We start from the raw sequence: 13,537 nt of genomic DNA on the forward strand, positions 1-13,537 counted from the left end.
ATTACAAAGGCTAATCGGCCTAAATTGGGAGGGAAGCTCAGGAGCATCAACCTTTGGTATAAGCACAAGGAAAGTGTCGTTGAGGTTTTCAGGAAGTCCCTTGCCAGCCAACACTTTGAGAGCCACTTCATAGACATTATTCGCAACTAAATCCCAATGTTTACGAAAGAACAACACTTGAAAACCGTCAGGGCCAGGAGCCTTTAGAGCTCCCATTTCTTCGACAGCTTTGTCAATTTCACATCTGGTGAATGGCCTTGACAAAGCATTCCAGTCTCTCATTGTAAATTCAGGGAAGATATCAGTTGGGAGGGTACCCTGGCCTGCTCAATATCATCTTCGGCTTTAAATAACTGCTGAAAATAATCAACAATTATACGTTGAATTTGGTCCTTGTCATGAGTCCAATCCGCATCAGAATTTTCTTTGATTGCACTAACTTTGTTTCTCCATCGACGAGTGATAGTACTTAAATGAAAAAAAGTGGTGTTTTTGTCCCCTTCACGAAGCCAATCAACTCTCGATTTTTGATACCATAGCAATTCCTCTTGCTCAAGGATTTCATCTAATTCTTTTCTCAACTTAGCCTCCAACTTGATCAAATCCCTCGATCTTTGTTCAGAGAGGAATTTCTGAACCCCTGCAATGCGAGCAAGAAGTATGCGCTTTTTCCTAAAAATATTATGGAAGACTGATTGATTCCAGTTTTGAAGGTCAGTTGCTATTTTTTGTAGATGCGGTATTAAAGGAGCTTCTTTATCCCACTTTTCTTCAATGAAATCACGGAATTTTTCATGAGTCATCCAAGCTGCTTGGAATCTAAAGGGTTTGTTTACATTCGAGATTGGAGCAAAGCCATTTGGAGAGATCAAAACAGGACAATGATCTGACCTTACTGCTGGCAGATTCTTTGAAGCAGCATTTGCAAATTTTAAACTCCATTTGCCATTACACAAGGCTCTATCCAATCGTGCACTAGTTCTCGAATCGATGGATTTACCCCGAGCCCAAGTATGAGAAGGTCCACTAAACTCCACTTCCAAAAGTTCCATGTCTTGAACCCATTCATTAAAAATAGCAGACCTTCGAGAAGTCTCATTGCAACTCGAACTTCTTTCCCAAGCAAACCGAGTTTCATTAAAGTCCCCTGCTAAGAGCCAAGGTTTACTATTTTGAGCAGCAAAATTTTGTAGTTCTTGCCATAATTCAGCCCGTTTAGTCGGATCCGGACTTGCATAAACCGCAGTGAAATACCAAGGTGTCTCTCCCACCCTCTTGATATCCATAGTTATGTATTGCCTATGTTTAATGATAGGTTCAACTGTGACAAGTTCAGGCCTCCAATAAACCCAAATCCCACCACTAAAACCTTGGGCATCAACTCTAGTGTGCCCTGCATAACCAAGAATAGAAGCTATTTTCTCTGCTTGTTGTCCCCCCATGTGAGTCTCAACCAAGGCAACAACATTAGGCTTGTTAACTTTAATAATTTCCTTTAAGGCATAGATAAATTCTTTACTACCCGCCCCTTGTACATTCCAAACCATACAAGTAATGGGAGGGCTATTAGGAGCTAGATTAGGAATACTATCTTCTATAGACATAGGAATATTATCAAGAGAACTTACATAAGCACCTCGGATGAGGTTAAGAATCCTGTTGATCTCCACTGGAACTTTTAAAGTTACTACAAGTTCCATCGGTTCCGGAATTGGTTCCTCCCAGGAAACAATATTCACCTCCATCACATGAATCAGGGGGTTTTCTATGCCCATATAAGGCATCTCCATTGGCTGTCCAACACATAATGTCTTCTCCGGAGGAATTGACAATTCGATCACTCTCTGCGGTGGGGGAAGCATTAGGGGTGGACTCAGGGCTTGCATCATTAACTACCTCACAAGTGACTTCTTTGTTTGCTTCTGTTGGAGATTGCTTTTGTGGAATATTCTGTGAAGGCTGTTGGTTCTCTTTGCCGAGGCTAATGGTCTTTGGAATAGCTTGGTTAGTTGCTTCCAAATTGGTGATAGGAGTCAAAGGGGAATAATTAACTTCCTTTTGAGTAAAGGCTGCTTGAGTATTCTTTTTTTTCTTAATTTTGGTAACAAAAGGATTTTTATTTTGGTTAGACTTATCTTTTCCAAAATTAAAGGATAAATTTTCTTGGGAATTATTTCCGGGATTTTGAGAGCTATCTCCTAGATTAGTTGTTGTCATATAATTATCTTGCTGAGTTGGAGAGTTTAAATCAGATTGGTTCACAATCGAATTTGAACTCTTTGGGAGATCAACTACTTCCTTATTTTTCTCTCTTGCTATATCATCCAAAGAAGAATCCTCATTCAGCGCATGAAATCTAGATCCTCCAAGATTTTTGCCATTAGTCAAGTTAACAGAATCTTTGGGTTGAATCTGCTCCACTAGAATTCCATTGTTGCCCTTGCTCGTATTTTGCCCTGTTTTTTCCGGTTTAGAGATCCTTTTCCGGCCAGGTTTTTTGACCAACATCCAGTCACCATATTCATCCTGTTCTTCCGGCCTCTTGACTGGAGGAGGAGGGACTGCTTGACACACATTCTCAAGCTGTTTATTGACTCCATCAACCACCATATTATTATTAACCATCATCGAGGCACATTGATCATCAGTATGACCCATTTTCCCACATTTATAACACACCATTTTAATTCCTTCATATTGAATTCTCCAAGTCTTTCCTTTCAGCCAGAATTTTGCTAACAGAGGTTTAGCAAGATCAATCTCAACACTCAACCTAGTGAATTGTCCTCTCTCTGCATAAGCTGTTGACCTATCCACTCGGATTACTTTCCCTATCTTTGAACCAATCTTTTTCAGGAACTCTCTATCAAAGTATTCGACAGAGAGGTTAGGAATCCTAATTTTAGACAGTCAATACAGATAAAGATGCTTCTTCAGGGATGAAATTCGGAGTCCATTTTCTGATAGTTAGATACTTATCATCTATCAGCCAAGGTCCTTGTGTCATGACATAGTTGTAATCCTCAGAGTTTGAGAATCGAGCAATGAAATACTTCGAACCAATATCAGTCAGACTCAAATCACCCTTCAATTGCCATTTCCTTTTGAGTTTTTTCATCAGTCCCATGTACCCGAGGCTTCCATCAAACATTCTGATTATTAAGGTATTCCGCCAAGGTTTGCGCATTGCCTTTTTTTCTTCCCTCGTTAGCAAGATTACAGGGCAGCGCTCACTATCCACGATGCCTTCTGGAGGCTCATCATCATCAGATACATCATCATCGTTTTCCAAATCAATAATCCCATCAGTAGCATTCTGGTTTGCTAATTGGGTATCCCTTAGGAGATCCCTGAAAGATCTTGGAGTCGCAGCAGCTCCATTAGGCAGAGGATTAAAATGTTGAAAGTTTTGAACCCTAGAGGGGGATTCCTTATTCAATCCATCTTTGTCCATATCAAGGTCCATATTTTGATCAGAATTTCCAGAATCATGACCAAAAATGAATTGAGTGATTTTCCGTTTTGGTTTCTTGTTCGATCTGATCAATTGATCGACCATCTGGGGAGGGTTTGGGGGGGCTTGGGGCGCAGACATTAGAGAGAATTTTTAGCAGATATTAATTATATCGATGCTCAAGACTTATTGAGTCGAGTGCTTGTTAAAGTTAAAGTATTTCTCTTGATTTGTTAGTTCCTCATTGATAGGAGTATATAACAAATTTTTAGGTTTCAACCATCAACTTGGGTCTGTCACATTTACTTAATTTCAGTTCAGTTCAGCTCCAATCAGTTCAGTTCAGCTCCAATCAGTTCAGTTCAGTTCAGCTCCAATCAGTTCAGTTCAATTCAGTTCAGCTCCAATCAGTTCAGTTCAGTTCAGTTCAGTTCAGCTCTTAATTTCCCTCTCTCATAAAATATTCATTTCAGCTTAGTTCAGTTCAGTTCAGTGTAGTTCAGCTCCAATCAGTTCAGTTCACTTCAGTTCAATTCAGTAAATCTGAACAGGCCCTTAATATTCTGGTTAAATTAGTATTCTAACATGATATCAGAGTTAACGCGGCATAAGAGTGTGTTTGGATTGAAGGAAATGGAAGGAAAGGAAAGGAAGGAAGGAAGGAGAGATTATCTTTCATTTGGATAGCAAATTAGGGATGAAGGGATTTGGAGGGGGGATGGGGAAATGGAGGGATTAAATTCTAAGAAATTTATCACAATGGAGAGATTTGGAAAGAAATTTCATCATTTTTCCTTCCCCTTCCTTTTCCTTCCCTCCCCTTCACCTCCTTCAATTCCCCTTCCCCTTCTTTTCCTTCCCTTTACGGTAACCAAGCAAACTGAAAAAAGTCACAAGTTTGAATCTCAAACACCCCTCATTTCAAAGTAAAAGTATTAAGCGCTAATTAGTATAAAACATACTCGTACTATAATTGCATGTATAAGAGTTAAACTTATAAAAAGGTAATATTGTGAAAATATTTTATGAGATGAATCTAATAATATCCACATGACTATATTTTTTAACATATAAATCATATAATGTGGTCAAATAAGAGTAATGAATAGTGCAAAAGTCCAATTGTTACAATATTATTAGAACGGAAGAAGTATACGACTATACAAGGACTGTAAGTAATCAAATACTTGTAACAGCTCTATATTTGTTGACATGCACTATATTAATTTGTTTTTAAACAAAAAATTCAGATGTTACTTGTTTTTTATTAATTTTTTTTTAAATACATTAGCTACTAGATCATATATTTGCTTACACTTCTAGCTAGAGTATATGATTAGTTATTGGTGCATTATAACATTAGCTACTGAATCAAATTTTTTTCATTAATTAGTAGATTACAAACAAGGTGACATGCTGACATCTGTAAACAACAAATGAGAAATGACTAATAATGTATCCCCCGTTTTTAATTTTTATCACAAAAAAAACGTATCTATAGATCTAGCCTAAAAAAACACATACGAGCATAATTATCACAAGTTAAGTACGTAAATTTACCAAGATTTTTTTCCCTATCACTTTGTTTTACGTAGTATTTACTAATATCATACTATGTACTCCATGGTTGATTGTTGAGAATTTAGGTGGAAGGACAATCTCCGATTTTTATTATTTGCAAATTTGGAGTATTATTTGTATATAAAATATTCTAAAGTTACAAATAATAAAAATCGAAGGTAGTAAAAGGAAATTAAAATGTTTACCTCTATATATTCATTAATTACATTAATTTACGCGTGACTTTGTCATGCATTACTAAACTAATTTCAATCAGAAAAGATATTAAATGCTTATTTGTAGTTTTAAAGACTACATATAACATTATCCAAATAAAAATTGTGAAATTCCCTCAAAAAAAAAAAAAAAAAATTGTGAAATGGAGAACATTACAAGCAAGATCTTATTAAGTATTATACACACGTACTAATAAATGGATTTATTACCAAAAATCGAAATTTATAAGATTAAAACGTCACCTATTTTAACGTTTAAACATGTAGACATTTTGGAAGGTCGGGTGTATTTAATTAGAGGAGACATTCACCTATTGTCATATTGAGATATTGTCCCTTTATGCTATATAATCAAGACAAAGCTTCGATATTGGCTTACCTAATAAATTAACTACTCTATTATTTGATTAAGAAGAATTTGTGGTTTTAAAAGTTAGATTTGGTCCCTGTGTCTCATTCACTTCTATTAAAGTCAATTTGCGATATAACATTTTCTATAACAAAAAAAAAGAAATTACTCTATATATAGAAAAAAGAAATGGAAGAGTAAGTTAGAAACAACAAACAAGTTATATAAAAATTCTCAATTAAATATAAAAATAATTTTAAAAAAAATTTCTAAAAAAAAAAAAAAAGGTACTTATTATAATAGATTTATGGAGCAGTTAAAAACATAGATTATATTTTTGTGTAGAGTAGACCAATGTAATTTTTCTAAATTATATTTCATTATCAATTGATAAGTTCAATTTTATTTATGCTTTATTTTAAATTAAGACATATTTCAGGATTACAAGTAACTTTTAACTATTTTAACACCCATAAATTTATGATCTTGATCAACATTGCACTAAAATAAAAAATGAGCTCATATTATTCTTCCTGTTGCCTAGGAGGGTACAAAAGTTGTTTGTATGATGTCATACTACAATGTAATAACAATTAATTATTGATATTCCTCTTAAAAATAAAAAATAATATTGAGAAATTATACTTTATTTAACTTATACATACTATTAGTCTATTAAATATTATTAAACTTCGTTCATGCAGTTTATAAAATAGAATTAAGGCAACATGTCCAAGTTGATTAGGAAATGTGCTTCCATTAGGCGTCTGCACCAGTTAAACCTCAATACAATCAAACTTTATTATTGTTACCTGTAATCTATTTTTTTATTATTATTATTATTATTATTATTATTATTATTATTATTATTATACTACGTGGACATTTTATATTTTTTTTTTAAAAAAAAGGTTGGACATAGACCTAAGCCTCTAAGAGTAAAGGCCTGTTCTCATACGTTGAAATTCAGTTCAGTTCAGCTCTTAATTTCCTTCTCTTATAAAATATTAATTTCAGTTCAATTCAATTCAGATCAGTTTAGTTCAGCTGATTTCAGTCAATGAGAACATGCCCTAAAAATGCTAAGGTCTAGTTTGATGGTAGCATTTGAAATGGTGGGGTCACAAACTTTTAATTCAAAGAAAATTAAAAGGGGAATCACCGTGTCTAAGCTTAATTTTGGTGAAATATGTAGAAATTATTTTGGTTGTATTATGAAAAGGGTCCCACTCTTTAACATTTTTGGACTTAAATCATGTTAAAATATTTTTTTTTAAAATTGACATAAAATAAGGCCTGTTTTCATACGATTAATTTCATTTTAGTTCATCTCCTAATTTCCTTCTCTTATAAAATATTCATTTTATTTCAGTTCAGTTCAGTTGAGCTAAGTTCAATCAATAAGATATGCCCTAAAATGATGTGGGGTTTTAAGAATCATCTAATTTTTGAGTCATGTCCAATCCGAAAAGTAGGCGAACAAAATTTGTGCAAACTCAGTACTTTTTTCTCATCAATCCTACAAGAGTGCAAGCCAAGCCAAGCCAAGCATATTTGATCAACTCCAACTAATTTTTGAGTTGAACAAAGTAATAATTGTTCAAGAAAGTATTTAGCAAGATGGTCTCTCAATATGAATGTTTTAACGGTCAGATAAAGCGCGTTCATCTTAAATACCAAATAAAGATGATAATAATAACAAAACAAAATAAATAAAAAAATCTAGTACAATTAGGGCGTGTTCGGTAAAATATAGTTGTGAAGGTAGCTGTAGCTGTGGAGGCAGCTGTTACTCTGTTAGCTGTGTAAGTAGTTGTTAGCTGTCAACAAGCTGTTAGCTGTGAAAATAAATAATTTAGATATTAGCGTTCGGTAAAGTAGCGGTTGACTAGCTGTTATGTATAAAAATCAATATTTTATTTTTAAAACTATAGATTAAATTTTCAAAAGCTACCTCTAATTCCAAAAGCTAATTTTTCTAACTTTTCATAAAAGTTACCTCCACCACTAAAAGCTACCCTAACCACTACTTTGCCAAACACTCACATATTTTGTTAAGTAGTAGTTTGACCAAGTCAAACCACTAAAAGCTACTCAAAAGCTAGCGCCGAACACGCCCTTAGACTATGATAGTTTTTTTTTTCTCTTCACGAGAACACTCTTCAATTCGACAAATGGGAGAAATAAAACATTTCAATGTCATTGTGCCAATGTGCCATAGTTCATACTTCATAGTAATTGTTCATTTCAACTTGCTCCGAGTTCATAAAAATGGAAAGAACTTTAAATAACGAAGGGGAGTTTGACATAATATACCCCGTAACAACTAACACGAGGAAGAACATATAGAACATCATAGCCATAGACGGCGGAAGTATGACATTATGTTACAAGCTTACAACTAAGAGGAAGAGCAACATACCATAGACGGCAGAAGCATAATTTAAAATCATAGCGCAGTCCATTTAAGAAACCCTATAAATTAAACAAGTAATATGAAAGACTTGTACATTCAAACAACTACGTCACTTAAAAAACTTCAATAATGTTGGAAGCACAAAGTCACCTGAAATAATATGCAACATTATGGTCAATTACATATTTCAAACCAATGTCAAAATCAATACTTAATAATTAGATTAATGAATAAGTCAGAGATACCTTCTTAAAATAACAGAGAAACAAATGAAGCAACAACATAGCCAAAAATTAATTCAATCCTGCCTATGCTGTGGATACTGTCGTCGTCAATCGCCACAACTTTTAGACTTGATCAATCATATATGCCATGTACCAAAAACTATACAACACATACAAGTATTAATTAACAAAAGCGGGCGACAATGGCGGAAATATTTACATCACCCTCTTGAAAATGCTAATAATCAAAGCAGCCAACAGCACCCTTTAACACGCTAATACGTTGAAATGTTATCAGTCTCAGCACTATACTGCCATCATCCGTGATGCATATTAATGAAAGTGACAAGACAAACTACCTTCGACAAAGTATTGTGTTAGTTAATCATAATATTAGGATTTAAGGAAACGTTCCGCTTACAGTTTCTATAATATTGTAATAGAGATAATGACAAATTACCACCAGAACTCAGGCTGAGAAAAGCATAAAAAAATCTACCTTAATCCTTAAGTGAACTCTGCTATTATCTCAATGTCGACCACTTGCTCGTCTCCTTTTCTCTCTATGGCTCCTTCATTCATAATTTGACGGCGAAAACCTAGTGACTAGACAGTGGACACCCCTCTTATTAAACCATGATTCTGTATTATCTTTATCTTCCTTAATACTTTGCTACACTTCTAATAACAAAGGCAATCTCTTGTAAGTTGTAACCCTCCCGGTTTAGCCTTCATTAAGCAGACATGATGATATTTGCTCGACCAGCAAAGCTGCCACTCGGTCTCTCTCCTAAAGGAGAAGTGTCCTCCTTGGCAAGTGAGAAGCTGTAAAAGAAACGCCTGAGTTAACTTATCATCCTTACAACCTAAAAAAATTTGACAAATGGGCAGAACTAATAAATGCTTAAATGTTCTGAGCTATTTAGTTCTTAGATTTTGTTACTTTGATGAAAACCTACGTTAAATATTAACTCACGCAGGAACCTGCAATATCGAATCCAGCCTGCCTTTATCCTCAGAATCTGAGGATGAACACCATCACTCGAACTCATCTAATCATTCATGATAGGCTCAAAGTGCTTCTCTGCCAAAGCAGTCTCAGCTTCTAACAACAGAGCCATAGATATCTGGCCATCTGGGACTTTCTCATCTATCTCAAATTCCTTGACAGAAAAATTTGACAAGAGAAAATTATTTTATGTCATGTAATACTGACATACTGTGGAGTAAATGAGTTCAGAACAGAACATCTAGAAGAGTTGAAAGGAAAACAAGCCATACTAGATACTACTACTATTACTCATTCAGCTTATTCATTATTTGCAAAAAAAAAAATAAAAAAAATAAGGCTGTGAAACTAGCAACTTCACTAGCAAGAATACCGTCACCCTAATCTAGGCAAGTAGACAATTAAATACAGTCCAGAATCAATGCCGATATTGCAACCTTCAATTGAATGACAAAACTTACCATCAAAACTCATGACTTCGTGATTCAATGATGCATCTACTCCAGATTCTAATTCGGCTACACAATGTAGGCATCATATGCAAATGGCCTTATCTGCTATTTTCCACTACCCTGATGCCAACAAGGCCAGTGTCTAAGGTATGAATCAGATATTAAGATGTAAGCATTTATGCTTTAGTAAAAAAGTAAACGGCACCAATAAAATCAAGCAGTTAAAGCATGATACATCCTATTACATTTACGGTGACAACACATGCAAAAACACAACACATTTAATAACTTAGCTAAATCCATCTCCTTACTACTTTCCTGCTCTTGCAGAATTGTTGCACGAAAACATTGCCATGATTAGAAGCATAATTCTGGTCAAATGGGCAACTGCAAAATATCTCATTGGACAACAAGCCCCACCTTCCATCCATAAATCAATTGGTAATGATAAGTAATTAAGTAGCCATTGATGAAATATGTATTAATTTCCAGATCACTAAGATTGTTCCAGAAGCACAATAAGGATCTGCATTACATTTCCAAACATGGATAATATTAGTGATCGCAGCAACAGTCAAAATGTCAGAGAAGCTGCATCTCCTTGAAAATCTTTCCTTGTCTAGAAGCATGACTTTAGTAGGTTGTGTAATTGCAAAAAGTATAGGACAACTTGCCCCTTCTCCAATTCATTAAAAACTTGTATTAATGCAACATAGCCTCCATGTAAAAGCTTCAACTTACAAATATCAGAAATTGTTCCAGAAGCACAATAACGGGAATGCATGTAAACTTCCAACTACAACACCAAAGATCTAACCTCAATAGGACAGGGTCGACTAAATGAGCCAAAGATTTTATCTCCAATGGTAGACAACAAAGATCTTCTCCCTCCATTCAATCAAAGCTCTAACCTCAATAAGATAGGGTTGACTAAATGAACCAAAAAAATTGTCTCCGATGTTAGACAACAAAGCTCTTCTCCCTTCATTCAATTGTATTGAGTGTAATATACTTCATTAACCCCAATATATTCATGCCATTCTCAATGCCCTTAGCTTTTTCAAAGATCCTTATGATTACAATTCTTCAGATTTCTTAATGGTGCATCTTTATCTCACATGCGCAAAAATGCAACAAATTCTCTCTTATATCATCTTCAATACAACTCAAACCCTATTTCAAATAATCAGATTAAACCTCTAAAATGCTCATGCACATCCATCTCAAAATACAAAGTTTGCTAGTCAACTACCCCACTTTCTAATATGATCACTCCTATATGATTTCTCCTTTAACCTTAGTTGTAGGTACAATCAATAAAATTTTGATTCTCTCCATTTGAGCCAACAAATATAAGTGACATGAAGGGACTTAAAATACTCACTTTTGGGCACCTCTTAAACCATCTAATGTTACTACATCCTCATTTGACTCCTTAGTGCTAGATTTTCCATGAAATTGGTAATACTCTGACTTTTGACAGATTGACATCAGTGCTCCAGTTAAGCATGCACCAAAGCTCTAGTGTCATCCATCGACCAAAATACTATCCACATAAACCATACACCACGCAACTTGAATACACCATGTTACAAATTCTAATTTTTCTGCAAAGACAAAAAAGATTCAATATAGATCCTTGGTGCAATTCAACCGCAACAGAAAAATCCCACTCCCCAACTCCCTATATTTGATTTCAAAGCAACATGAGCAGTTAACACAGAAATATCAACATAAGATGTAACTAGCTTTGAAAAGCTAATCTTTGAAGTATTTTTATTACCATTAACTAGTTCCATTTGTAGTTTTGTACTAGCCACTAATTGCCCTCAAACAGAAAGCTCAATGTAATCCTTTGGATATATTTGCCAGGACACTAACTTTTTTATTTCAAACTAACATGCTTATTCACTTCTTGAGCATGTCTAGGCAAAAGGGGTAAACATTCAGGTCGTATGATGGTCAGACTTGACACAAACTTTCTCATAAAGAAACAAATGAGAACTGTCACTTATGACTTATGTGCAGCACTTCTCTTTTCTGGAACTTCTAAGATATCTTATAAAGTTATAAGCCTAATGAGATTTGGACTCTTAGAAAGATGGAACTTAATCAAGTAAAACTTTCAATTCTCATCTTAGTAACACTCCACTTCCTTTATATGAGACCATCACTTAAAAGAACATTTGCCAAATACTCAAATGCAATTACTTATCAAAGCGATTACATAGTACAAATATTTAGCGATATTTATACCAACCCTTTCATCAGCATAAAACAAAGAATAGAAAATGACAGCAAGACATTTATCGGCCTCCTAGACATCATTACATAGTTAGTAGGGTATTAGTCACTAATGTTTGCCAGTAAAATCATCACTTGGATGTTTTTTTTCTCTAGCTCACTCCTATCAAGCACCTATGCAATATCTATTTCTATAATCTATAGGCATAAGCAATCGTGTACTACTATCATCCATACCATTACTCATCTCCAATTAAAGGTTGCTAGGATGAATGCACCTTGTTACACCTCTAGGCCACTCGCATAGAGTAAGATCAAATTTCATCTCTACTGTTCTCCCGTTCACTTAACTCTTCCAATTTTTCAAAAATTTTAGTGTTAGACATTGATGTTTCCCCATGGCCATAAGTAGAAAATCACTGCATGTCTGCATAGTTCAGCATCATAGTGAGATGCATTCTACTAAACCTACCCCGAAGCAACAATATAGCTAAGAAACCGAAAAAGCATGATGCATTCTTCTAAATCCTACTCCCAAGCAGCAACATACCCGTCCGTCCCTTATTTTTTTGCACCATTTGACCCAAAAAAACTCTAACAAAAAGTGGGTTCATTGTGCAAAATTAAGACACATAGGGAGTAGCTAACATGCCGAAAATTATGTGCCTAACAATAATATACTGAATCACAAGAATGCAAATCGAAATCTTACTTTCCTCCACAATTTCACTCCTCTCTCATTGTTCTAAATCATAATTTCAATTACAAAGATAAAAGGCAACCTACAAAACATGAATCAAGTATGACTTTGCAATAACCCGTTAATAATTTCTTCCTTCCACTGTTAATTGTTAGCAATGATAATTCACCAAATACCCAAAAAAGATGCCAACAATTATATCTTCATTTGCAAATTCCGCCATTTTTAAATTTCTTTGGCTATAATCCTTTGTGGGCATTTCGCCATTCATAAACCCCAATTGCATAATGTTTAATTGTAAAAAAATATCGAAATTTTTTGATAAAGTTGCAGGCTTTCACCCTATATATTCAAATAAATATGAAATGAATTCCACAAAAATTAGAAAAATGACAAAGAAAAAGAAAAGAAGGACCTTTATTTTTGCGAATGGTGCAGTAAACCAAATCTTCTGAAACTTGAGTGTTGATTAACTGATTAACTTTGGAAGTATTCAGAGGAATTTTTTCAGAGTTTTGCAAAAATATAGAAGAGTAGAAGACATATGATATCAGTAAAAACATGAAAGTTACTCAGGTCATGTTGACTCATAAGTCATAAGGGGTTTCGGGCTGTTAAGATCCTTCATTATACGGTCATACCTTAACAAAAAACACCGTATCCATCTTTTTATGACCCTAGCAGATACATTTCGTATAAATTTGTTGATTTGTCCGTAAGTACACATGTAAAATGGTTAGACAAATAACACAATGGTATTATGTTGATTGCATGTACAAAATTTAGGTTTATAATAATGAAATGAAAACAATGATCCTCCTACATTCCTCTCTGAATCTCTTCCTTTCTCTAATTCTTCTTTTAAGTATGAGCAAATTGGTAATGGTGTATGA

At 34.5% G+C, this 13,537-nt stretch overlaps 1 protein-coding gene and 1 long non-coding RNA gene across 2 annotated transcripts; both read right to left on the reverse strand.

Annotated features, from left to right (window-relative positions):
- Positions 1-278: 278 nt before the first annotated feature.
- Positions 279-1,604, reverse strand: LOC145609607 (uncharacterized). Its single transcript, XM_081665058.1, has one exon. The coding sequence runs from the start codon at positions 1,602-1,604 to the stop codon at positions 279-281; it is 1,326 nt and encodes a 441-aa protein (XP_081521184.1).
- A 6,877-nt stretch (positions 1,605-8,481) lies between these two features.
- On the reverse strand, positions 8,482-12,965 carry LOC145608964 (uncharacterized). Its single transcript, XR_014105962.1, has 3 exons — positions 9,710-12,965; positions 9,199-9,402; positions 8,482-9,064 (listed from the first exon to the last, which is right to left on the reverse strand). It is a non-coding gene; the product is annotated as an uncharacterized LOC145608964 (long non-coding RNA).
- Positions 12,966-13,537: the final 572 nt, after the last annotated feature.

The sequence above is a fragment of the Chenopodium album genome, chromosome 23, assembly GCF_948465745.1.
Source record: "Chenopodium album chromosome 23, dcCheAlbu1.1, whole genome shotgun sequence".
NCBI lineage: Eukaryota > Viridiplantae > Streptophyta > Magnoliopsida > Caryophyllales > Amaranthaceae > Chenopodium > Chenopodium album.

Excerpts from the sequence above, each read along its gene's own strand:
- LOC145609607 (XM_081665058.1), bottom strand. The coding sequence starts at position 1,604 with ATGTCTATAGAAGATAGTATTCCTAATCTAGCTCCTAATAGCCCTCCC.